General features: G+C 37.2%; 1 protein-coding gene across 2 annotated transcripts; it reads left to right on the top strand.

The window, feature by feature from the left end:
* Nucleotides 1-958: 958 nt before the first annotated feature.
* Nucleotides 959-21,581, top strand: gpr78b (G protein-coupled receptor 78b). 2 transcript variants are annotated; one of them, XM_058783643.1, is made up of 4 exons: nt 959-1,406; nt 1,512-2,081; nt 2,185-2,298; nt 21,006-21,581. In XM_058783643.1, exons 1-4 carry the CDS (start codon nt 1,345-1,347, stop codon nt 21,241-21,243), a joined length of 984 nt encoding a protein of 327 aa, XP_058639626.1. In that variant the 5' UTR covers nt 959-1,344; the 3' UTR covers nt 21,244-21,581. The 2 variants fall into 2 exon arrangements, with proteins under 2 accessions (XP_058639626.1, XP_058639625.1); XM_058783642.1 differs by having other exon boundaries at nt 959-2,081.
* The last annotated feature ends 6,296 nt before the right edge of the window (nt 21,582-27,877 follow it).

Raw genomic sequence — 27,877 nt, 5'->3', positions numbered from 1 at the left:
TGGAACTGTGAATAAATTGAATAAAACAGCAAAATAATAACAACAATAACATCCTCATTAAACAAAAAAAAAGAGATTAGCTTAGATAAAGTTTGATTAATATGTACATACAGTACTGGTTTCAAGAGAAACATTTATGCTCATGAAGCTTGCATTTATCCAATAATACAGAAAAAAACAGTAATATTCAGCAAGGATGAATTAAATAAAAAAGTGACATTAAAGACTTATATTGTTATAAAAGATCACAGGTTATAAAATAAACATTAAGCACTGTTTCTAACATAATAATAAATCAGCATATTAGAATGATTTCTGTAGGATCATATGACACTGAAGACTGGAGTAATGGCTGATGAAAATTGAGCTTTGCATCACAGAAATATATATTTATATTTATTTAATATATTTATGTTTTTTTTTTTGTATTTTTGATCAAATAAATCCAGGCTTGATGAACATAAGAGACTTTTCAAAAACATTAAAAATAGTAATGTGTCCAAACTTTTGTACTGTATAAGTAAAAATATACAAAATTTAAAATTAAATGTTATATAAATAAAAAGGTTAGGAATCATATTTGTTTCAAGTGCTTTTTATTAGGGGTGGGGGCCACCAGCATGAATTTTGCCTAGGGCCTCCTAATGTCTAGAACTGGCCCTGGCCACCAGTGTCTCCATGATGAACTTAGCTCACGGTGCTTCTGAGAAAGGCAGCCCTGGCTTACTGTTGCTATGGTTACCTTAGACGAACGCGACTTCTGTTCTCAAAGGTCTGTTTAGTGCGCCCTGACTAGCTTGAAATCTAACTTTATGTTAGGTGTTGAAAACGCGGTTGAAACGTACTGCGATATGTTAATGTAATAGGGCTATATACATTTGAGCACCCACTCCCAAAAGGTCCCTTGGATGGAGAATTGGAGCATAGGTTTCCAGAAGACGTTGTGAAATTTGTCGTATCGAAAGTATATTCATTAAGCGAAACCACAAGATTTTAAGGGTTTTTTAAATTTATTTTCCCCCCCATAATTTCTACAAAACGACCTCACACAGTCACTGCCCTTGTGCGCATGAGCTAAGAACAAAGCAGTACAGAGTGAGTCCCTGGGCTCTACCAACACGAGCTTTGGGATGCGCGGGACTGAGCGCCTCTATCACGATGGACACTGGATAGGTTTTATTCCGTCATATCAGTGCACTAAATGTTCATTAGAAATGGCTTTGTTACAAATCTAAAGAGGGAAACCTGCAGGCGCGATTATGGTTCAGAACTCTGGACAGCGCATCCGAGTGTCTGATACGACTGGAGTTATTTTATCTCTGCGTGTCTAACAGACGAAGAATCATGCAGTTGATATCTTATTCACTACAAAAGATGGGCAAATACATCGCAAGGGAACTTCTGAAGTGAGAAATGGACTTTGTGGAAATTCTGTTTGCTTTGTTCATCGTTGTGATCGTGATTGTTTCTTTTTTGTCGAACTTACTGGTGTTGCTATGTTTAATTCACAGCAGCGAAATACGGCGCCAGGTGCCAGGGGTATTTACCATGAACTTGTCGTTTTGCAACATACTGATTTCTGTGCTGAACATGCCGTCCACTTTAGTTGGGATTGTAAATCACCAGCAGCCTTTTGGGGACCGCCTCTGTCGCATGCTCAGCTTTCTGGAGACCTTTCTTACAGCCAACAGCATGCTGAGCATGGCAGCACTCAGTATAGACCGGTGGATCGCCGTGGTTTTCCCGTTGAGTTACTCAAGCAAAATGCGCTATCGGGACGCGCTGGCCATGGTGTGTTATTCGTGGCTCCACTCGTTCACATTCTCCCTCATTCCGCTGCTTTTCTCCTGGTTTGACTACAGTCCCATTTACGCATCCTGCACGTTGCATTTGAGCAAGGAGAGCGCACGGATTAAGTTTACTGCGTTCACCATCGTCTTTCATGCCACCAGCTTCATGCTCTCGCTCGTGATATTGTGTGTTACATACTTAAAGGTTTTAAAAGTTGCACGCTTTCACTGCAAGAGGATTGATATTATAACCATGCAGACCCTCTTCTTACTGGTAGATATTCATCCAAGGTATTTATGACCATTCATTTTCAGTAAGGATCATAGGGATGTTTGGGCAAAATTTCCCATTGTAACGCAAGTGTCATTAACATTTTGTAAAACTCTTTTGTAGTGTTAAACAGCGCTGTATTGCTGATCAAAAGAGGAGGAAACAGCGCGCAACTAAGAAGATTAGCATTTTCATTGGCTCTTTTATCATCTGTTTCGCCCCTTATGTCATCACAAGGTATGTAGACTACTGTTTTAAGCTAAACATTTTTACAAAGCATTTGGTATAGCCAGTGGTGGAAATGGCCAGAATTCACTGGGGGGACCCTAGCTTGGAAAGGGGGCGGGGCGGGGTTAATAATAGTAATTTTAAATGACCTTTCGGATTTATTTAATTATAAAACACTTTATAATCTATAATAACATTTATTAACAACGTATTTTATATTTTCTCTAAACTTTCTTGTATATTTAGACAAGCACCTGCAACTCTGGCCAAATTAAAAATACGTTGTGTGTGAATTTGCACATATTACTTTGCAAAAACGTTTGCAGTTAGTTTTTAATATTACATTCTTGAGGACTCTATGCTTACATTTCTTTTCAGGAGCACTAGTGCTCCTACTTAAAAATGAATAAATAAATAATAAAAAAAATTAGGAACAGACCTTCTGATCAATGACGGGAGGGTCATTCCTGGGATTCGTAACATTTCAACTTGGAATATACATGTTTTTCAACTACATGTGATTCAACTTCTAAATACCCCACATCATTAGGCACATATCAAACCTCAAAAAAATATTCATCATATTTTAATATATCAAAATATCATATTTTCCCACCTCAGGCATTAAAGATCTTTTATCAATTTGAGTTTTTTTCCAGCTTTTTTTTTTTTTCTCAACCCCATAACGGACAAAATGGGATTGGTTTAAAAAGAATTTTACACAGAAATCGTTATATAACAAACATCTACCTAATGCTCTAATGTCCCTGATAACAATTTAATGATAACAAATGTAACATTTATCATCATGTTCACATTTTTATAGGACTGAAGCTAAAAATACACAAATTGTGTCTACAGTCTCTTTATTTTTGTAAAAAATATTTTTTTATTTAAAATTTTAACTAAAACCACAATTTTATTGTTTTAGCCCTTAACATGTCAGATGGTGAAAAAAATCTATTTAAAACAAAAATATGAGTTGTCATGATTTTGGAGTATATATATTTACTGAAACCATGAATATTTTATATTTTTTCATAAAAATTATTAATAAATGAAGCAAATAACTCAACCCTGTCACAAGTTTACAACCCTGTAACAATGAGAAATACGTATATTTGTGATGGAGTTGAGTGTGACGGGGTTGTGGTTTTTCACACAAAATGGCCTCTGCTGCTCATGTAGCATAGGAGAGTAGACCATATATGGCAGCAATAAAATAAACACATTGTATATACTTATGAATAAAATGAAATGTTGTAAAATTAATAATTTTCCATCTTAATTTTATATGACGGGGTTGAGTTGTTAAGCTTGACAGTACCCTCCCTGACCATAACATGCCTCAAAAATATGAATAAAAAGTATGATACCACTAACCATTTTCTGCACCACTATTAAAGAGACCTGAATGAAGTCACATATGAGTGGAGGTTAAATTATTATGGGCGAAGAATGGTTAGTGTGACGGGGTTGAGTTCAGACTGAAAGACATAACTTTAAAGTTTTTTTATCAAATATTTTCCTTTTTTTTTAGAAAAATGTTTTTTACAAGAAAGGAACACAAGTAAATGCTTACATTGTTGCCAAAAATCACAGACACTATGCACATTTTGTTAATAATTTTCTAAATACAAACTCAGGGACATTACAAAATGCTTGGTTCAAGATAGATATAAGACATTATTTTATGCTAAAAATATAAAAATGCAATAATTATTTTTATTAATTATAATGGGCATCCCAAAGTTTTGTGAAAAGCTTCTAACAATTCATTTTGGTGAACCACCACTTTAGAAACTCTGGGGGACTGAAATATTACCGAATCCCAGGAATGACCCAGAAATTAGCCTTCCTATTGATATCTGACTCCTTAAAGTTTTTTTTTTTTTTTTTTTTTTTTTAAACCTTTGTAATGCCATTTTTCTAACATTATTAAATGTATGTCATCTTTTGTGCCAAAAAAAAAATTAGGTTTATAAACTTTTATGAAAAAATTAACTAAACAATAAATTCAATTAAAATAATAAGATATAACAATAACAATCAGGAAGAATAAGTTTCCAGTCAAATGAAATCAGCATCAATAATTCATCTTTGCACAGCACAGAAGAGCACAAATGTTGGCATTAAGGAGTATTTATAGAATTTAAGAAATTTTTGACAAGTCTCAGAGGTGGCATTAATGCATCTCATAATAACAATGTTATGAGATTAATGTTTTAAATATATCAATTTCAATGAATTAAATGACTCAAGTTATACTTTTATAAATTTATATGAAACAGAAACTGCCAGTAGATGGCAACAAGTCTTTGTCACTGAATCATTCATTCAATTGATTCGTTCAAATGGCTGATTCATTTAGCAACGAAGTAAGTGACTCTCTTTATGAATGGGTCATTGAATCATTGACTCACTAGATTTGTTCAAAAGCAAAGATTCATTCATAAACGAAGTGTCAAAGACTTGCGCAGAAGCTCAGCTGTGACTTTGTTTTTTAACTATATTTTTTGTTGACAAAATAGAGCAAAACAGTGTTCCTAAAATGTAAGTCACTTAATATTAACTTTTGTATAAAATCAAAAATGTATAAACTTTTCTATAAATATAGTTTCACATTTGCAAACTCTCTATAATCATTAAAAAGCTGTTACCCTCGGTTCATCGCTATCTCACAAACTTCCATTTTAACGAATGAAGCTCTCTACACTGCACACTGAGTATATTATTTACATCGTCTCTACACTTTGTTTGTTACAATGAATGACAACAACTGCAGTCTGCTTTCACGGTCTGTGCTGTGAGGAGCAGGATGCGCAGCGATAGAGAAGCATTTCTATTGGCTGCAGTCTGCAGGTATTAAATGGCAAAAGACGGCATTGTGCAGCGAACCACGTTTATATGCAGAACTGGGATCGCTTTCGTAGTCTTTTGAATGGATAAAATATAGAAATCACTTTAATTTCCAAACAAACCTAACCAGTTGAAAAACCTAACCTAACCTAACCTAACCCCCAAACACTATGGAATAATCCTAAACTTGTAGCCTAAACACTATGGAATAATCTGGGAGGAGTTGTTTATCATACAATATGATACACAGATCTAAATATATTAGTAAGGCTAATGTGGACCCAAAGCGGGTTGAAGCGCTGAATAACGTTTAATTGTGCATTATGAACTTAATTTCTTGTTTGAATAAATATTTCGCTATCGAAAAGTAAAAAATTGACCAAATGACGCCATTTAATTGAGTCGTGATACAAGAAAAACAAGACAAGAAAAAAAAAATCTTCTAAACAATTTTCTAAGAATAGCTCTTGTGCGCTACAGGAACACAAAACACTTTTTGTCACTCAGTTGATTCCCTCACAATCTTGTAAGAACGATCTGGATTTTTCTTCTCTCTCCTCGGTTTTATTTATGCAGCGATCATTCGATATTGCCTTTTCATGACAGATACAGTCGGATATTTTCAAGAGACAGATAACTGATTAGGGGAACTGATTTTTAATAATTTTAGGTCCACTTTTTGAAACAGTAAAAACGAAGTGTTCATTAACAATAAAATCATTATTTTTATTTTACATTCAAGCAAGAAAAACAAATTATCAAATGTAAAAATCACTTCAGTGTGTTCATTACAAATAAATTGATTATTAAAACTACAAAAGCAGTTCAATCAAGAGCAGCGATCTTTTCTTTTATTGTTAGATTATCATTGAGACAAACGGTCTACATGTCTTAGTCCTACGGGACATTCTAAAATGCTTAACGTTTTAAAACATTTTTAAAAAGGCCAAACTCGGTAAACACATTATTAAGCAAACTATTAACAGACAAGCAGATGAGCCCAGAATGAAAAGGTAAACGCTTAACGTGACTTAATGCATTAAAACTGTGTTGCACTTAGTGCAAATAGCCACTGCCTTTAAAAAAATACCAAACTCAATAAGAATTATTAATAAATCACACTATGTACAGACAAGCAGATATGAGTCCAGAATAAGAAAGCAACGTCTTTAATTATGTGTTAAGCGTTTTCATCCCATAAAAAAACACATTACAAGGAAAATGCTTAATGTGGCTTATATGCATTAAAACAGTGCTTTAAAAATACCAATCATCTAAATCATTCTATGTACAGACAAGCAGATATGAGCCCAGAATTAATTACGTGTTAAGCGTTTTCCTTATGGGAGGAAAACACTTAATGTGGCTTAATGCATTAAATGAATTCATAAATGCACGGATCTAATATAATGCTACACATCAGATGTTTTCCCCAACAGTTCCCCAAATGTTCACTTAACCCTCCCTCCCTCCCTCCGAAACTGATTTTCAAAGATTTTTTAAAAATCGAGCGTTGATTGTTATGATCCAAGACTTCAGGATTTTTGTCGCACTTGCACCGGGAACACGAAGATGTTAAGTGGGCATGAAAATAAAAGTAACAAAAGTGTCCCGGAGCCAAACAAGACTAGAATTCATGAAAAAAAGGCGGATTTTTTTAATTGAATTTTGTCACACTTGCTCACACACACAAAGAGTCAATTCGATGATTTTATGTTGGTGTAATAAAAAAAGTAAAAAAATGTAACCCAGCCATAGGAATTTGACCCGCCCATAGGAATCAATGGAATGTCCAAAAAAAAAACAGCATTTTTTTTTTTTTTTTGTGGATTTTTTTTACCATACAAAATCTGACACAATCCAGGAAAGATGCATTCTCAAATGAAGGGCAGAATGTCCACAATGCAGAAAAAACTCACATATCCATACACACAGGCACACACACACACACTGGTACACACACTCCCATAGACATACATTATAACATAAATAATGTTTCTGCTGGGAAATGAATATCATTTTGACTTTTTTTTTGACCAAAAACGGTTAAATTTGAGTGATGAGGTGAAGACCAATAATTTGATATCGTATTTGTATTTTTACATTTATCTTTTATATTTATTACATATTTATGAAAGGTTATGGATTTGCATATGTTTGGATTAAAATCCAGTATAAGTTTTTTTTTTTTTTTTTACAAAATAATCATTTTTAAATGTTTTTATATATATATCTGAAAGCCTTGATATAAATCTGAAAGCTAAATGAAGCCTCAAGTTGGTGTAGTTTTCAAGATTTCACATTTTGAGCTCAGTTGAGAATCTCTATAGGGTTCAATAGGCCCATCTAGTGGCTGAAACTATAAATTCAGTTTTTTGTCATTTTAAACAGCCTGATGGCCTAGTTCCTGATGGATAATGATGTTTAAAGTAGAAATTGTGTCTTTGTTTGTTTTTGTTTTCTTGGTGAAAAAATGTATGCAAATATGCTAATTTTCATAAAAAAATTCTGGAATTTAAGGAATAAATTTTTTAAAAAATCACCAAAACTCATAACAAAACCTACATAAATAATTAGAATAATTAAAAAAATAGCCAAAAAAAATTTTTTTTGGACTGAACAAAAAAAAGTGTAACATTGACGGTCTCCGGGTCATTTTGACCCACGAGGGACACTTTTATTACAGGTTCGGGAGGGATGAATGAGGGTTAAGACATAACAGATTATGTTTGCGTGAATAGCCTACTTAAATACAGCTATTTTATTTTTAATTTAATTTAGACAATTTAGTTGAACGGTTGAATAAATGGTGACAAAGTAGAATCCCAGTAAAAAAAAAAATGCTGTAACGAGAGTCCACTGAGGCAAGCATAGTAATGAAACATTACATAAAGACAAAACATAATCCAAAAAGACTTGAACAGACTTGACATCAACAGACCTGACTTGTCATAAAAAAAACTAGACTCACCAACAGCAGGTTACAACATCAATACACGACAAGAGACAAAGGCTACATGAGGGCCATATACCAAACAATACAGGTCACATGACAAGAACCAACCAATGAGAGTCAGGACACATGACTAAGACAACCAATGAGAACATGACACATACACAAGGCAGAAATAGATGAAGGCAAGGAAGCATGCCCCCCTCCCCCCCTCTAAGGACGGCACCTGACGGAATGGAGGAACTGTAGAGCAATGACGGACCTAGGCCGTGGAGCAGTGGCAGACAGTGGGACAATGGAGGACCTGGGCCATGGATCAGATCCATGGAGCCATGGCGGAGCAGGCAGAGCAGGAATCCATGGCGGAGAACGCAGAGCAGGGAGCCATGACGGAGCAGAGACATGGATAGACCACTTGACTGTGACAGAGCAGGCAGAGAGTTCTTGAATGGCCTCCTTGGCCGTGACAGGACAGGCAGAGAGTTCATTGACGGCCTCCTTGGCCGTGATAAAACAGACTGTGAGTTCGTGAACGGCCTCCTTGTCCGTGATAGGACAGAGTTCAGAAGTGGACGCCGCCGCCTTGGGAGGTTCTGCAGTGGAAGCCGCTACCTCTGGAGGTTCTGCAGCGGATGCCGCCACCTCTGGGGAAGACTCGTGGACAGGAGAGGCCTCTGGAGTGCAGTGTGCAGCGCAAACACTCAGGATGGCTACCGAAATCACAGGCAGTGCAGTAGACCATGGCATGCTCGCCGAGCTTGAAGGTGTTGAGGCTGTGAGGCTTGAAAATGTAGAGACCACTGGGATGCCAGCCGCTCGCACCGACATCAGAGGTGGATCCTCCACACTGGCAATCAGTCTTTTCAGTCCTTCCCCAAGCTCCACATCCTCAAGAGCTTGGGTCCTATAGCGGGCATCCAAGTGCAGCTCCTATCTCTTTGAATGGGGAAACATCAAATTCTCCAAAACTGTTGACTAAGCTTATGATTAAATTTCATATTTGAAATCACCAAAGAAATCTGACAACAACTGTATCATAAATGTTGTTTCTTTTGCTCAAATAGCATTATAAAAAGCTTATTTTTCAGGCTAGATCAGCCAGTGCGCATGCGCAGTCCTAAACGCAGGTCTCAGAACGCTGACTGTTTCTATAGCAACCGGGACTTCTAAGGGCAGCTGCAGTGACGCGCTGACTTTACCGATTAGTGATTGGCTCTTTCATTCAGAAGGCGGGGCTTCCTGCGGCCATATTGAGCGTTGCATTTTTCCCAATTCAAAACTATACCAGTGACACGTCTTGGGTATTCTATAGACTTTGAACGTACTTATCGACCGTTAAAAAAGTACCTTCTATCCACCTTTTTCTTGATGTAAAAAAGGGGCGCGGCCATTTGTAAATTCTATGGGTCTAGCTTCTGGTCTCATCAGCGTCCAGCTATTTTTAGCTGTACAAAACAGTTCGTTTTTCTGCTTGCTATTGAAAATTAGTGTGTCTTATCATATTATTTTACTGTATTACCTTAATTATGAACACACTGGTTTGTAGTGCAAACAGTTTTACCATTTACTGCACGTTGTTATTCTCCTCGTTATTTACCTATAGCGGCTAATGAACCCATAGTCTCACCCATAGACTTACTTCCTAGTTCAGTCCTTCAGAGTCTTGTAGGCTAGACTCCTCATTGGCATAAAGGCTAGAATGAGACGCTCTAGTAAGTGCGCGTGGCTACGTCACATATGTTCCCGCCCTTACCGTCATGGCACAAAAACACTAATAAAACTTAGTTTTGGAAAAAAACCTTTGTATTACAAATCTTTATATTATTTGGCTTTCTATTAATGCAATACAATGAAAAACCGCCATCTATGATCTCCCTGTGGCATAAATTATTGGCAGTTTAGCATTTAGTAAGTAATTTACACCAAAACAAAAGATAACATCTATCCTTTCATGTCCAAAAACATTATTTTTGTCTTAGATTTCATAATAAATTCAGACAAGCTCAGTACTGACTCGTTTTTCGTCAGTTTATTTTCATGAAATGGAATGGGTACAAAGGAGTGTGGGTGATTGAAGGTTGCGGAGGATACATCCCATGCATCCTTCAAATTCAGCTGAAAGAGGGATGCGAAATGAAGGCTGTCTTCCAAGGATCCTTCCGATTGAGATGGCCTTCAGCGACGTTTGATGACGTGGCAGCCGAGATATGCAACCTTTGTAGGATGCAGCCTTCCGTTTGAGAAACACCCATAAGCTGTGTCCCTAAGCTAAGTGTACACACTTCGGAGTGTACGGACTTCGAAAGGCCACGCCTAAGAAGTGCACGAAGGACCCTCCAAAGTGCATGAGACACTCCGCCTTCGCAGGATTTCCTATTTGCGCCACCAGGTGTTCCCCATTGCGGCTCCTGTTGCGTAGCAACGGTGCGAGATGAGAGCTGCCATCCTGACAGGTCGTTTAAAAAAAGTTATGGAGCCAGCATTGCACATATTTATTTTTATATTTTATATTTTACTGGAGGAGATGGTAGGTGCGTTTCACCCCCGGCGGCGCCGGGTGATGTACCTCATAGGCTTAGCCAAAACCGTGGTCGGGTAAATTTTATTGTTTTGCTGCGTCCTTGCTGGATTACAACTTTTAATGCTGGCATTGCGTTTGAACTGACTTGAATAATGTAATGATACATATGAAAAAATACAAAATCATGCACAAGCATATATAGCAGTTCAAATGCTGACTGATATGTTACCAATGTGCGATTTTATAATAGTTTATTGTCTTGACCATGGTGAACATATTTCGAAAGGTTTGCAACCCTGATTTTAGGCAATTAAGTAAACATAAAAATAAAACTGAATAAATAAAAAAACAAATTATGCATTGTTCAGCGGCAGCTGTGACAGCTGAACAGTGCCCTGTATGGCCGGTCCGATTTCTTCACATGCACCCTTTGATATAGTTACAATTTGTCAATTTTATGTCAAGAAATGTTATTTTCATTTTCAAAATAATCAGTGGTGGACTGTAAGGAAGTACATTCGTTAGGTATTCTCGTACAAATGTGAAGTAATACGTTTTTGTTTTGTTTTTCCTCACAGGACAATAACACTACAAAAATGTGGTATTTTACAACATGATGCATTGTTGTGGATTAAACTACCCAACAGTTTATGAAGTAGGTAACTTTAAATTTAACAACCTTATCATATTCTTAAGTCAAATGCAACATACACAGTATGCATCAGTAATATTAATGCCAAACCATCCTGACAAATTATTTTTTCAGAACAATACTGTATACCTTTACTTTTACTTTTACTTTTACTGCACATCAATATACCTTAAGTATATTAGAGTATGCAAAATAATAATTTTACTTCAAGGATAGTTCATCCAAAAATGATAATTCTGTAATCATTTACTCACCCTCAAGTTGTTCCAGGTTTGGAATTTTCATTTTTTGGGTGAACTATCCCTTTAACTAAGGATTTAAATATAATATATATATATATATATAGTAGTTTTCCCCCAATGTAGTTCACTAAAGTACCTCAATATTTCTTTTACTAATTACTTTGTCATAGCTATGAACAATGTTTATTTTCCTTCTTTCCCTAAATCAGACCAGACCCTATACTCAGGATAAAGCTGAATGTGCCAGCGCTGGACAGGTTTTTTAATGGTTTTTGGCTGAGCGGGGAGGCCCTGACAGCAGGGCCTGAAAAAGGGGAGAAAAAAAAAAAATCGGTTCACTCCGAGCAGAATCATATTTTAACGTTTCTGTTCCTGTGTTCTTCTATTATTACCGTTCCGAAACCGGTTCGAATAGAAAAAATAACGGTTAATATCGTTATTTTTATTTTTTATTTATTTAATTGTCTTTTGCTATAATAATAAAGTACAGTGTTTTCTTTACACAAAAAGAAAAAGAAAAAAACAAGAAGAGATGGCATCTTAACCATAGACATAATACCCGCTGTGCTTAGTCACAGCCAGCATCATCTTTTCTAGATTTGCCTAAATGTAGGCTACTAAACAAAAGAAAAAAAAATCTATTAATGCTTTAAAGACATTAAAGTATTTTTAAAAGATATTTAAAAACGTTTGCTGCATTGTTAAAAAAAACGCTACTTGCATAAAATTGCATTTTGAGAAAAAAAAACAACAACAACATGTAGTCGCGTCGCATTTTACTATTACATTCAGAAATTATGTAGGCTAAAATGGCAGTAAATCAAAATGTTTACAAACATTATAAACACAGTTATTAGTTTCTCTCCACAACAAATCCTCTAAACTTAAGGATAGCCTATACCAGGCTTCCTCAAATCTTACCCTGGAGGTCCAATCCACTGCAGAGTTTAGCTCCAACCCTGATCAAACTCACCTGTCTGTGATTTTCTAATGATACTGAAGACATTGATTAGCATGTTCAGGTGTGTTTGATTAGAGTTACAGCTAAACTCTGCAGGAAAGTGGATCCAGATTTGAGGAGCCCTGGCCTATACTATAAAAAGTCAATCCAAAAACAAATTAAAGGTGAAACTGATGGCACGAATCCAAATGTTTCCATATTCGCGACGTATCTGGATGCTAAAATATTATTTATTATAGACTTTGTACTTTCATCGACGTAAAACATCATCCTTCACATCGGCTATATCAGCACAGTGAGGCGGTGGTCACGCTGAACGCAACAGATTGGACAACGGGGCACTAACCTTTTATACATTCCTTTAACTGTATTTTATTTTGATAATGAACTGGCTGCAATGTCACAAAAATATGTTGTGTCTTTGTGCGCGTGAGGCGCCAGCGTGATATGGCTATACCAAAGCTGGTTGGTTATAAAGATGCAAGATATCATTCAAAACTGTAAAGCTTTTGCAAAACAAATAAAATCCGCTGTGTTCTTTGAATATGAACACCGTCGTCATCTGCGCGCAAGTGATTCTGGGATATGGTAGAGTGCGAAGTGTCCATAGATGTACACTTCATTTTCCTGGGAAACGGAGGGCGCATTTGAAGTCGCTTTCAAATTACGGGAGCTTTCGTCGCGCCGCGGTGACGCAATCGGCCTTGGAATGCGGTCTTCGGAGTGCGCATTCTGGATTGGAACAGTTTACGTCGTGACGCTGTGATGCAATCGCACTTCATTGGGACAGTCTCAGTAGTGTCGGTGTGACGCATTCGCACTTAAAATGCGCACTCCGAAGTGTGTACACTTAGCTTTGGGACACAGCTATAGTATGAATATGGGTAGTATGAATGGAATTTGGACGTACTACATCCGCCATGTTGATGTTATCACGTGTCATGCGTCTTCACAACAGCGCAAAAATTTAAAGAGCCCACTTCACTGCGCGAACATCGTTAATGATTTAAATTCTTACCGCTTTCATTTGCGTTTTAACGTCATTTGGCTCAACAGCTCTCAGATCTTCGTCGACAGCTTGTAAACCATTTATTAAATATATATTTAGCTAGTAAATTTGACCTCAGAATAAAAGCAGCTGCAGCTGTGAACAGAATGACAGAGGCTGATTTTGAGCAAGGAAGTAATAATGCAAGTAAAAATACACAGGAGAAACAAAAGGAACATGAAAAAATTAATAAACTTGAATACACACACACTATGTATAAACAATACATAACGTAAAACAAAACATAATAAGTATCACCTATTTGTCTAGTAAATTTCACCTCAAAATAAAAAAGTCACAGCCAGAATGACAGATGCTGATATAAATCTAAAAATACATAATTATATAAATACATATACAAATAAATACATAATATATTCATTACAAACAACATATATATATACAGTGGGTACGGAAAGTATTCAGACCCCCTTAAATTGTTCACTCTTTGTTATATTGCAGCCATTTGCTAAAATCATTTAAGTTCTTTTTTTTTCTCATTAATGTACACACAGCACCCCATATTGACAGAAAACACAGAATTGTTGACATTTTTGCAGATTTATTAAAAAGAAAAACTGAAATATCACATGGTCCGTATTCAGCCCCTTTGCTGTGACACTCATATATTTAACTCAGGTGCTGTCCATTTCTTCTGATCATCCTTGAGATGGTTCTACACCTTCATTTGAGTCCAGCTGTGTTTGATTATACTGATTGGACTTGATTAGGAAAGCCACACACCTGTCTATATAAGACCTTACAGCTCACAGTGCATGTCAGAGCAAATGAGAATCATGAGGTCAAAGGAACTGCCTGAAGAGCTCAGAGACAGAATTGTGGCAAGGCACAGATCTGGCCAAGGTTACAAAAAAATTTCTGCTGCACTTAAGGTTCCTAAGAGCACAGTGGCCTCCATAATCCTTAAATGGAAGATGTTTGGAACGACCAGAACCCTTCATAGAGCTGGCCGTCCAGCCAAACTGAGCTATCGGGGGAGAAGAGCCTTGGTGAGAGAGGTAAAGAAGAACCCAAAGATCACTGTGGCTGAGCTCCAGAGATGCAGTCGGGAGATGGGAGAAAGTTGTAGAAAGTCAACCATCACTGCAGCCCTCCACCAGTCGGGGCTTTATGGCAGAGTGGCCCGACGGAAGCCTCTCCTCAGTGCAAGACACATGAAAGCCCGCATGGAGTTTGCTAAAAAACACCTGAATATGATTCTCTGGTCTGATTCTCTTGGCCTTAATTCTAAGCGGTATGTGTGGAGAAAACCAGGCACTGCTCATCACCTGTCCAATACAGTCCCAACAGTGAAGCATGGTGGTGGCAGCATCATGCTGTGGGGGTGTTTTTCAGCTGCAGGGACAGGACGACTGGTTGCAATCGAGGGAAAGATGAATGCGGCCAAGTACGATATCCTGGATGAAAACCTTCTCCAGAGTGCTCAGGACCTCAGACTGAGCCGAAGGTTTACCTTCCAACAAGACAATGACCCTAAGCACACAGCTAAAATAACGAAGGAGTGGCTTCACAACAACTCCGTGACTGTTCTTGAATGGCCCAGCCAGAGCCCTGACTTAAACCCAATTGAGCATCTCTGGAGAGACCTAAAAATGGCTGTCCACCAACGTTTACCATCCGACCTGACAGAACTGGAGGGGATCTGCAAGGAGGAATGGCAGAGGATCCCCAAATCCAGGTGTGAAAAACTTGTTGCATTTTTCCCAAAAAGACTCATGGCTGTATTCGATCAAAAGGGTGCTTCTACTAAATACTGAGCAAAGGGTCTGAATACTTAGGACCATGTGATATTTCAGTTTTTCTTTTTTAATAAATCTGCAAAAATGTCAACAATTCTGTGTTTTTCTGTCAATATGGGGTGCTGTGTGTACATTGAGGGAAAAAAAATGAACTTAAATGATTTTAGCAAATGGCTGCAATATAACAAAGAGTGAAAAATTTAAGGGGGTCTGAATACTTTCCGTACCCACGGTATATGTGTATATATATATAAATCAGCAAAAATGTGTCACCTATTCAAATTATAATCTTAAAACAAACTATATACATATTAACAGACTGAGAGCAGCATCATACAGGGTGGCCTTCGACATCCCAAGTCCTCTGAGCATGACATTGTGCTAAGAATGAGCAGGGCAGTCATCAGGATTTTGAGGAGGCTGATTGCTTTCCCCTCTGCTGATGACCTGGTGGCAGTGGGAGCAGGTTTTGCAGCTAGGTGGGTCTCCAGCTGTCCATGTGACAGCTGGAACAATAGATGTGTGTCACATCCGAATTGAACCACCAGCGACGCCCAACACTATTTTGACCGGAAGCTGTTTCATTCAGCTGCAGGCCGTCTCTGACCGCCAGGGGAAGTTCCTCGATATCTTTGTTGGGTATCCCAGGTCTGCGCACAATGCCAGGGTGCTGAAGAACAGCCCTGTTTACACTGGCCGCCTGTATCCACCTGCAGGAAAATTAGACTCTGCAAATCAGTTCATGTTCCCATAATGCTATCGTTTAAGCTTGTGTAAGTTAGTTAATTTGTAGGTGTGTGTATTGTGATGCATTAAGTTCAGTATCAGTAGTTAGAGGTGCACTGCATCTGTGTAAGCATTTTCAGGGCTTCTTGCAGGCTTTATAAAGAAAATTCTAGCAACATTTATTTGAACTTAATTTGACAAATTTATTATTTAAATCCTGGGGTAAATGTCGGATTTCCACTTTTTCCCCATTCATTTTTGCTACCCAAATTTAAAGTCCTTATCTTGTACACATGCAGAGAAGAAAACATTGATATTGTTTTGAAGTTATATTTATGTATTTTAAGTTTTTTGAAACCTGTCTGTGAAAGTTACCTAACTGAAGCTGATGAAGTTCATTAGCCTGACAATATCATAAAAATGTTTTTTTTTTTTTCCTTTTGGTGTTACTTTAATCTCTATTATAGTACTTTATGCAAAAGTTAAATAAATAAATATATAAAAGAAAGAAAGAAAATAAATACATTTGACTTGTGGTGTATGGGTATTTCTCTAAAGTGTGGCACCCATTCTCAAGACAACATTCTTCAGTTGTGAACATTTTGCATGTTTAAAAAGTGCTGGAAACTGCTACAAAATCAGTGTGCACACAAGTGCTTTAAAAATAGTTATGCAAAGCCATATTAAGCACTTTGCAACTGACAAAATATAGCTACTGTAAACACCTGCATATTAATGTTATAATAATACTCACTAAAAAAAAAAAAAAAGAAGCATAAATCAATGTAGATCCTTACATAAATGTAAAAAGAGTGTGGAGTTAAGATTAATATTCGTTTGTATACCTTAAACCCTTTGATTGCATCATTATGCTTTTCAGTGAAGAGGGCTTCATTACACTACCCACACTACACTGGATGAGAGGTGTGTTCATCAGTCCCTATAACATAAAAACAGTATTTAAACATTTGTGATTATTCATGATCAATCTATCAATGCTACATTGACAAGCTGAGGCAATTATTAACAGTAGTTTCCTATGTATAAAAAAAAACAAAAAAAATTCTCTCAAAATATCAGCATGGTAAAATAAATAAAATCGCTTTAATTCCCTTAAGTTTTGTAATTTTCCCATTAAATTACTTAAAGAACCGTCTATTTAAAGAAAGCAGCGTTAACAAGCTGATGTACTACATTTAGGTTAATGTAACTCCATCTGATCGGTAATGATTAAAGATCTATTTACACCCAATTCACAAAATCATTTAATCTGTTTGTTAATCCCTCAACAAGTCAGTCGTTTACTTGGATGATGTTAAACAAGTACAAGTTAACCACAATGAACAACGTTTTTCCCTGAGGTACCTATACTTGAAGATAGCCGCGTCGCGGTTTTCCACCTTTTTTCGAATATGACGCCTCCTCTCCCGCGGCCTCATGGGATAGTAAAGCATCCATCGTTTGCCTACTACAGAATTTGGGTGGAAGCAGTTGGTCATCTGGGTACTTCTCGCCTACTGTTTTTCAAATACTATGAATTCGGACATACTACTCGCCTCGCATACTGTTTTTCGCATAGTATATAGTAGGGAAGTATGCGATTTCGGATGCACCCAGGGTCTTCACTGGGGATCAGCCTCTGGGGCTCATTTAGATGTCCTGGTCTCCGCTGACGTTCAGGGCTGTAGAGGTCATCTCTAGGTGCTGATCCACCATCTGATCCGGATACGGACTGGATCCGGGTGGCTGCAGTGTCCATCTGATCTGGATACAGTCTGGATCTGGTGGCTACGGTGACCTTGGAATAAGAAAGAAACAGACTAATATTAGTGTAGATGCCATTCTTCTAACGATGTAACAAGTACATCAGGTGTTCCCGGTTCCGGTTGACCTAATTAATGCAGCCTAACAATCCTTTAACGGATCTGAATTATAGAAATGCGATAGTGTATTATGTGTAAGCCAGGTTAAAGAGATGGGTCTTTAATCTAGATTTAAACTGACAGAGTCTGCTTCCCGAACAGTGTTATGTAGATTGTTCCAGAGTTTGGGCGCTAAATAGGAAAACGATTTTGATATTCTAGGTATTATCAAATGGCCAGAGTTTTGAGATCGCAGCGGACGTGAAGGACTATAATGCGATAAGAGCTCACTCAAATACTGAGATGCCAAACCATTCAGGGCCTTATAGGTAATTAGCAAGATCTTAAAATGTATACGATGTTTAATAGGGAGTCAGTGCAGTGTTGACGGAACCGGGCTAATGTGGTCATACTTCCTGGTTCTAGTAAGAACTCTAGCTGCTGCATTTTGAACCAGCTGGAGTTTGTTTATTAAACATGCAGATCAACCACCCAATAAAGCATTACAATAATCTAGCCTCGAGGTTATGAACGCATTAATTAATGTTTCTGTACTTCCGCTCAATTTAATTTCGCTCCTGTACTCAGTCTGACATAGCAGACCATCTCCCGGTTTATCTCCAGCTCCGCAGCAGCCGGGCCAATCAACGAACAGAGGGCGGGCTGAGAGCCGAATTTAAGATTGTAGTTTAGGTTAATGTTAGGAAAATCTGAAACAACAGCGGACATGGAGACACGGGATGCCGTTAGCTCTGTTGTGGAGAATATTCCCGGCATTTGCCAACTGAAGCCCGAACAAGAAGATTGTTTGGTTCGCATTTTGAATGGAGGTGATGTTGTGGCCCTACTCCCAACAGGTTTTGGGAAAAGTTTAATTTATCAACTGTTACTGATCATCAGCGAGAAACTGGGGAGGCCAAAGTCCGGCAAGGCGATAATTGTGGATGCGTAGATTTACTTCACATAATCTGCCAAAGTCGTTCGCAGCCATCTTCTCTCCGGTATTTCTCTTGATGGTTTTGTTTTCGCCGCATACCTGTGTTTACAGCATAAGTTCAAGGCGGCTGAGCCGGCGATTAACATACGTCATAACCAACCGTTATGTGATTGGCTTACGGGTACACCAAATGATTTTAAACTTCAGACAAGCGCCCGCCCACGAGAAAGTAAACGCTTGTCAATTATGCCCTTCCAGACTCTCTCTACGAAGCAAAGCGAAGTAGCAGAGTTTGGTATTACCAGGCTTGTAAGAAATTGCTAGTCATCCAGTTTTTGATATCAACTATACATTCCGTTAGTTTTGCAAATTGGTAAGTTTCATCAGGTCACAAAGAAATATAGAGCTGAGTATCATCAGCATAACAGTGAAAGCTAACACCATGTTTCCTAATGATATCTCCCAAGGGTAACATGTAAAGCGTGAAAAATAATGGCCCTAGTACTGAGCCTTGAGGTACTCCATACTGCACTTGTGATTGTTATGATACCTCTTAATTTACTGCCACGAATTGATGGCAGTCAGATAAGTACGATTTGAACCATGCCAGTGCACTTCCTCTAATGCTAACATGATTTTCTGGTCTATTTAAAAGAATGTTGTGGTCAATAATGTCAAACGCGGCCCTAAGATCCAGTATCACTAATAGAGAGATACAACCATGTTCAGATGATGAAAGCAGGTCATTTGTAACTCTAATGAGAGCAGTCTCAGTACTATGATATGGTCTAAAACCTGACTGGAAATCCTCACATATATAATTTTTCTCTAAGAAGGAACATAGTTGTGATGATACTACCTTTTCTAATATCTTTGACAGAAAAGGGAGATTCGAGATTGGTCTGTAATTAATTAATTCTTTGGAGTCAAGTTGTGTTTTTTTAATGAGAGGCTTAATAACAGCCAGTTTGAAGGTTTTTGGGACATATCCTAATGACAATGATGAGTTAATAATATTCAGAAGAGGATCTATTACTTCTGGAAGCACCTCTTTTAGGAGCTTAGATGGAACAGGGTCTAACATACAGGTTGTTGGTTTAGATGATTTAACAAGTTTATACAATTCTTAATTTGCAATAGAAGAGAATGAGTGGATTTGTTCCTCAGGGGATCTATAGCGTACTATCTGATGTGATACTGTGGCTGAAAGCTGCATGGTTACAATTTTATCTCTAAAAGTTTCGATCTTGGAAGTAAAGTAGTTCATAAAGTATTTAGTACTGTGCTGCTGGGTAATGTCTGCACCTGCTGATGTTATATTTTTTGTTAATTTAGCCACTGTATTGAATAAATACGAGGGGTTGTGATTGTTTTCTTCTAAAAGAGACTTAAAGTAAGCAGATCTAGCAGTTTTTAAGGCTTTCCTGTAGGAGAGAGTATTTTCCCGCCAAGCAATACGAAATACCTCTAATTTTGTTTTCTCCAGCTGCGCTCCATTTTCCAGGCTACTCTCTTTAAGGCCAGAGTGTGCTCATTATACCACGGTGTTGGACTCTTTTCCTTAATCTTCCTTAAGTGTAAAGGAGCAACTGTATCTAAAGTGCTAGAAAATAGAGAGTCCATAGTTTCTGTTACATCATCAAGTTGTTCTGAGCTATTGGTTATGCTGAGGAACTGAGATAAGTCAGGAAGATTATTTATAAAGCAGTCTTTCTCTAACGAGAGTCCACTGAGGCGAGCATAGTGATGAACCCAAGTGCAGCTTTTATTTACAACAAAGACAAAACATAATCCAAAAAGACTTGAACAGACTTGACTTGGCATGAACAGACTTGACATGAACAGACTTGACTTGGCATAAATAAACTAGACTCACCGACAGCAGGTTACAACATCAATACACGACAAGAGACAAAGGCTACATGAGGGCTATATATATACGAAACAATCACATGACAAGAACCAACCAATGAGAGACAGGACACATGACAAGAGAAACAATTATGGTGGCTGGGGGCATCTACAACCATCTTGCCCTATAATTAACTTCATAATCAGTTTTGCAAGTGTTTAGCACACAAAATATATTAATTGATTAAGAAGTCATGGTAAATAATTACTAAATTATGTTTTTATGTGTCTCTTGCCTGGATGTTGTCAGCTATGATGTTAATGGATTCATCTCTGTTTCCAAGGTTGACTGAGCTGCTTCCCTTTGTAGATGTCAATCGGTACTGGGGTATTGTCAGCAAGTGTTTAACATACAGCAAGGCAGCTTCAGATCCCTTTGCCTACTCCCTCCTGCGGCAGCAGTACAAGAAGGTCTTGGTAACGGTGGCCAATCGCCTGTTGAAGCGTGATATATACCCTTCCTCAGGACACAGCAGCTCTATGGACACAGAGAATGACTACAGTCTTCAGAGAATCAGTTAAATTTTGCAAAATCTGTTGCAAAAACTGGAAATGCCCAATGCCTTGATTTGAAAGGTCTGTGAGAATTCAAAGTGTTTGTGTATGTCTGTGTGTACCTGGTATTCACTGTGCTATGGGGACCAAATGTTTTCACCAGGATAGTAATACCAGTAATTTTGACCTTGTGAGGACGTTTTGTCCCTATGAGGAAGACAGCTAATAAATCATACAGAATTATATTTTTTGAAAGTGTAAAAATGCAGAAAGTGGGAGGGGTAGGTTTAGTGTAACGAGATAGAAAACACAGTTTGTACAGTATAAAAACATTACGCCTATGAAATGTCCCCATAAAACATGGAAACCAGTGTGTGTGTGTGTGTGTGTGTGTGTGTGTGTGTGTGTGAAAGAATCTGGCTGTTTGGTTACAGCTGGTGGTGTTAACCACTCTAATATAACAATAATGTAAACAAGGACACTAGCAAAGTGCAAAGCATACATATACGCACTTACTACATAGGCTGCATTACATCACATTTGGCTTGACATTATGGTACGTTTTATGCTGTGATCTATACTTTTGGTCTAATGTGCCCCCTGCTAATAAGAGTCAATTAAGAAGATTTTGTTACTTAAGTGCATGATATTCAGAGAATTTACTTATATGACTGAGGCTTTGGGAACCTGCACAATGCCATATAAGTTTCTCTTAAGTTACACTCTCTTGCTAAAAGACTTTCCACCCAAAAGCCTATTGATCACTAGACAGTGATCCACATACTTTCAACATTAGTGACAGAACAGCTAAAGCTAAAAAATCTCTCTTGTACTAAATGTCCTAGATTTCTCTAAATGTACTAGATTTCTGACACAGCTGTTCATAGTGCTACATTGTTCGGTTTGGTGGAATGTTGCGAGTTGTTTTTGAAAGGTTACTTTGTTAGACTTGATGTAGATACTTTGCACAGTATAAGAAATTTATAGTGTACCTAATTTACAATGAATTCTGTTAAGCAGTTGTAGGGTTTACAGAGTACCAGGGTTTATACAGCTGTATTAGTGCCAGATTTGTTAACATTGGTTCAATTTACTGTTTTGTGAAAATGGTGCAATAAAGACATCTGTATGAAAAACGAAGTAATGAATATAAATATAAATGGATAATTGCATGCTATTTCACTAAATTAATGGTTTGCATGTATATTGATTTTAATGCTATACATTAACTTTCCATAAGTATTCACATTGACTTTTTTTCTACAAGTTTATAGATGTAAATAGTTATTGTAAATAGTTATTAATCACATTTTTAGGACCTATTAACATAAAAAAAAAATGTAGGCTATTTGATCTTCTGATCATAAAGAAATAATAATAAAAAAATCGTTAGTCTTTCAAAACAAGAATCCAAAAAATGCAAGAAACATGAGAGATTAAACTCAACGGTAGACGTTGTTCAAAAGTCAGTTTGTGGCCTTTGCAGAACAGAAGATATAGAGGTTTTCATGATTATTTAGGTGTTGTTTAAAGACTGTAAACACTGGAGTGGATATTGGACATAAAGTAGCCTACAGTTTACAGTCTCTAATACAGCAAGGGGTTGTTAAAAGTTGTTTTAGCTTGGTCAGGACCCATTGGCCTCACTTTTTGACGCTTTAACGTAATTTTTTAACGCACGGGGTAAGGCAAGGCAAGTTTATTTATATAGCACATTTCATACACAGTGGTAATTCAAAGTGCTTTACATAAAAGGAAGTAAAATAGTCATTAAAAAAATAATCACAACAATAAAAACAAGGAATTAAAAAAAAAAAAAATAATAATCACAACAATAAAAACAAGGAATTTAAAAACAAACATTCACAAGCTTTGTTCAAACTCTTCCGCATTAAGTGAAAAAACCTTCCAAAACACCTAACTATTATACTACTTCACCCCCTACTTACTTTGACCATCATAAACCAAACACGCTTGTCTTTCTTTGCCCACATTCTCTTTATCATCACAGCACTTACTTTCTATTTAAACTTTTAAAATGATATAAAAATTGATTTAAAATGAATTTTAAACAGTTAAGATTAGAAAAGGATTATACATAAAATACAGTGCAATGAGTTTGGACGTAGCACAGTGCTCATTCAACAAATTCACAGCTAAACAGATGAGAGTAGTAAATATGGAGTAACTTTTGATCTTTCCCCCCTCCCCCACACGTGCCACCCACGTCGCGACCACCCCTGTCGTGTTGACCCCGTGACCCGTTAAAGAGATCCAGATGTTGGAATAGGCGTGTGTGAAATTCCGATGTCATCTGGGGATGAGATATGTTGTCCGGCCGGTGGCAAAAACGTAAATGAGCTGTCAAGTAATGTTTTTGAAGATTTTATGCACATCCGGGGGGTTTGCCCATCTGCGGCCCACGTGCGCATGGGAAGCATCAGGTTACATTCAAAGGCTCTCTCTCTCTGTATGGGTGATGTATGAAAAAGAAAGCAATAACAGAATAAATAAACAATTTTAACAGAATATAAGAGCATATCACAATATGCGTCTGCATACCCGCAATATAATATGATGACTGTATAAAAAGAAATTAAATAAAATATGTAGCATAACTAATAATGGAATGGGAATAAAACAATAAATAAAGAAATAAAATCCAAGGATGAGCATTCTTCGAATGAGAGGTTTACAAAAAATGTGTAGTTGAAAGAAGACATTTTTTTTTAGCTCTCTTTCTCCACCCTCAACCTCTCTCTCTCTATCTCTCTCTCTCTCTCACACACACACACACGTTTTCTTAGGTATCTAAATGGGGAAACTACACAGACTCCTATTGTTTTGTTTTGTTTTTTTGCTTGTTTTTTTTATCTACAGATAATTATACATTTTACAACCTAACACTAATCCATCACAGAAAACTTTACATCTTACAAAATCAATAAATAACTGATGTGCTTTATAAGTAATTTTCTCATGGGGGTCAATAAAATGGCCCCTGCAAAGTCGAAATGCTCCTCTCTTTGAGAGGACACTTGACCCCACAGCGTAGGTTAAAAAAGTATACAAACACACATTCACATTCGAGTCTTATTCGCTTCTTTTAAATGAAATGAATATAAATAAATTATGCGATCACACACACGATATAAAACAATGCAAACATTTACACTATTTTTAGTCATCACTAAAAATATAAAAACGTTGTACATTTTACCAAGAGCAAGAAAAAAAGAGTTTGTCATGTTAGAAAAAGAACCAGCGACGTCGAAATAAGAAAAGGGGAAAACAATATATATTTTAATAGGCCAAACGATAAGGGCTATTGTGGCCCCCGACATGTCAAATTTCTATGTTTTATGGATGCTTAGAAATAAACGTGAATTTAATTGATATACTTTATGTCTATGAAGTATATCAATTCAATTCACGTTTATTTGTATAACTTTTCACAAAACAAATGATTGCAAAGCAGTTTCTACATTATATTTAGAAATTTTTATATTCATATTTACATTATATTAACAAATTTTATACAGTATCAAATTGTATACAGTATCATCCCCTAAACCTACCCATCTATCTTACTCTCTGTTGTTTAAAGTGATAATACATAACTTAATTCCCACCATATTTCTGGTATTATCTATCAAACTAATCTAAGTAACTCGTTCGCTTTTTAAAACCACGAGTGCAGCGCGTTAGCATACATTAGCCTGTTAGCTTGTCACTCGCGGTTAAATTCACGTTTCTATTCACACCTATTATTGTTTTCTCTTTTCTCACTCCGTTTCTTTTCTCTCTCGCTCCGTTTTTCATGAATTCATCAAATAAGAGTGATAAGTGGTAAATCAGAATCAGTCATCAATCACGGTGAGTAATGGCTTTTTCTCCTGCTATTGTTGTTTGCACTGTTTGCCACATGTATAGTTTATCTCTCTCTGTCGGTGACGAAGGATTCACGTGCGATAAATGCAGGGAAATAGTTAGGCTGACAGAGAAGATTTTAGAACTAGAGACACGCATCCAAACTTTAGTTGAGGATAGTAAGAATGTGAGGGCTGTAGATACTGCTTTGGATGCTAGCTCAGGGAGTCCTGTACATTGTTCGGTTCTGGTAGAGCCCGTGCAGCAGGGCAACTGGGTGACAGTGAGGCGGCCTAGTCGCGGGTCAAAACACCACTCTTCCGTTCAGATCAGAACATCAAACAGGTTCTCCCCACTCAGTGATGCACCCACTGAGAAACCTGATGAAAGTGCTCTAGTTATTGACAATTCTATTGTACGGAACGTGAAAATAGAGACACCAGCCACCATAGTCCATTGTTTCAGGAGCCAGAGCGCCTGACATCTTGGCAAATTTAAAAGTGCTGGCTAATGCTAAACGTAAATTCAGTAAGATTGTTATTCACGTCTGCGCTAATGATGTTCGACTTCGCCAGTCAGAGATCACTAAAAATAATGTTAAAGAGGTGTGTGATCTTGCAAATACAATGAACAATTCCACTCATTCTCTACTATAGAAGTGGAAGAATTGTATAAACTTGTTAAATCATCTAAACCAACAACATGTATGTTAGACCCTATTCCATCTAAACTACTAAAAGAGGTGCTTCCAGAAGTCAAAGATCCTCTTTTGGCTATTATTAATTTGTAATTTTCATTAGGATATGTTCCCAAAACCTTCAAATTGGCTGTTATTAAGCCTCTCATTAAAAAAACACAACTTGACCCCAAAGATCTAGTTAATTACAGACCAATCTCCCTTTTCTGTCAAAGATACTAGAAAAGGTAGTATCCTCACAATTATATTCCTTCTTAGAGAAAAATGGTTATCTGTGAGGAATTCGAGTCAGGATTTAGACCGTATCATAGTACTGACCTGCTTCTATCATCTGATCATGGTTGTATCTCTTTATTAGTTCTACTGGATCTTAGCACTGCGTTCGACACTATCAACCACAACATTCTTTTGAATAGACTAGAAAACTTTGTTGGCATTAGTGGAAGTGCCTTAGCATGGTTCAAATCATACTTATCTGACCGCCATCAGTTCGTAGCAGTGAATGAAGAGGTATCATATCGATCACAAGTGCAGTATGGAGTACCTCAAGGCTCAGTACTAGGGCCATTACTTTTCACGCTTTACATGTTACCCTTGGGAGATAGCAGATGGGAGTTTTACTTACTCAAACATGTTCTGAGGGCAGAAAGGAAAATGATTGGTTCACAGATTCAACCAATGAAATTGAAGCAGAGTCGGGGTCAGGAAATTTGAATGTGTGTGTGGAGGAGGGAATACTTCAGACAGATACGTTACTGATGCTTCGTGGGAGGCATTTATAACAAGGTAAGTGAATTTACCATGTATTTTAATGAAAAAATAAACATCTCTAACATTTAGTGAGATAATTAGCAAACAAAGACGCACAGAACAAATAATCATCGACTAAATATATCATATAGTATGCATTTTCATTAGACTGCTTCATCAGTTGATCGCACCAAATCTGCTAATGAGGTAACTGGAGTAAAACATGCTTTTCCAATGTTACCGTGCTGTCTGTGAAACCGATATGAGCGACAACATAACTCGTTCAAATCTCCGTGACATTTCATCAGTCAGTTAACGTTAGCATTAGCATTAGTACTTCTCTTGGGGCAGGAGAACTCAATATTCATATTACTGTTATTTTTACTGAACTATGCGCTGCTCTCGGGGCAGGAGTACTCAATATTCATATTACTGTTATTTTTACTGAACTATGCACTCAGTATTCATATTACTGTTATTTTTACTGAACTATGCGCTGCTCTCGGGGCAGAAGTACTCAATATTCATATTACTGTTATTTTTACTGAACTATGTGCTGCTCTCGGGGCAGAAGTACTCAATATTCATATTACTGTTATTTTTATTGAACTATGCCAGGAGTAACATTACTCAATATTCATATTACTGTTATTTTTAGTGTACTATGCACTGCTCTCAGGGCAGGAGTACTCAATATTCATATTACTGTTATTTTTACTGAACTACAGTTGTGTGAAAAAGTGTTGGCCCCCTTCCTGATTTTTTATTTTTTTGCATGTTTGTCACACTTTAATGTTTCAGATCATCAAACTAATTTAAATATTAATCAAAGATAACACAAGTAAACACAACATGCAGTTTTTAAATGAAGTTTTTTATTATGAAGGGAAAACAAAATCCAAACCCACATGGCCCTGTGTGAAAAAGTGCTTACCCCCTAAACCTAATAACTGGTTGTGCCACCCTTAGCAGCAACAACTGCAATCAAGCGTTTGCGATAACTGGCAATGAGTCTTTCACATCGCTGTGGAGGAATTTTGGCCCACTCTTCTTTGCAGAATTGTTTTAATTCAGCCACATTGGAGGGTTTTCAAGCATGAATGGACTGTTTAAGGTCATGCCACAGCATTTCAATTGGATTTAAGTCCAGACTTTGATTTGGCCACTCCAAAACCTTAATTTTGTTTTTCTTGAGACATTCATAGGTGGATTTGCTGCTGTGTTTGGAATCATTGTCCTGCTGCATAACCCAAGTTCACTTGAGCTTGAGGTCACAAACTGATGGCCGGACATTCTCCTTCAGGATTTTCTGATAGAGTGCAGAATTCATGGTTCCATCAATTA

The sequence above is a fragment of the Onychostoma macrolepis genome, chromosome 07, assembly GCF_012432095.1.
Source record: "Onychostoma macrolepis isolate SWU-2019 chromosome 07, ASM1243209v1, whole genome shotgun sequence".
In the NCBI taxonomy this organism is placed as follows: domain Eukaryota; kingdom Metazoa; phylum Chordata; class Actinopteri; order Cypriniformes; family Cyprinidae; genus Onychostoma; species Onychostoma macrolepis.
Note: the sequence above shows the minus strand (reverse complement) of the source record. Positions and strands in the feature narration are given on the sequence as shown.

What these genes read in the sequence shown, in the direction of transcription:
- gpr78b (XM_058783642.1), top strand. Translation starts at nt 1,414, where the DNA reads ATGGACTTTGTGGAAATTCTGTTTGCTTTGTTCATCGTTGTGATCGTG. An exon ending in CTGGTAGATATTCATCCAAG is followed by an intron (nt 2,082 to 2,184) that starts GTATTTATGACC and finishes ACTCTTTTGTAG; the next exon opens with TGTTAAACAGCGCTGTATTG. An exon ending in GCCCCTTATGTCATCACAAG is followed by an intron (nt 2,299 to 21,005) that starts GTATGTAGACTA and finishes TCTGTTTCCAAG; the next exon opens with GTTGACTGAGCTGCTTCCCT.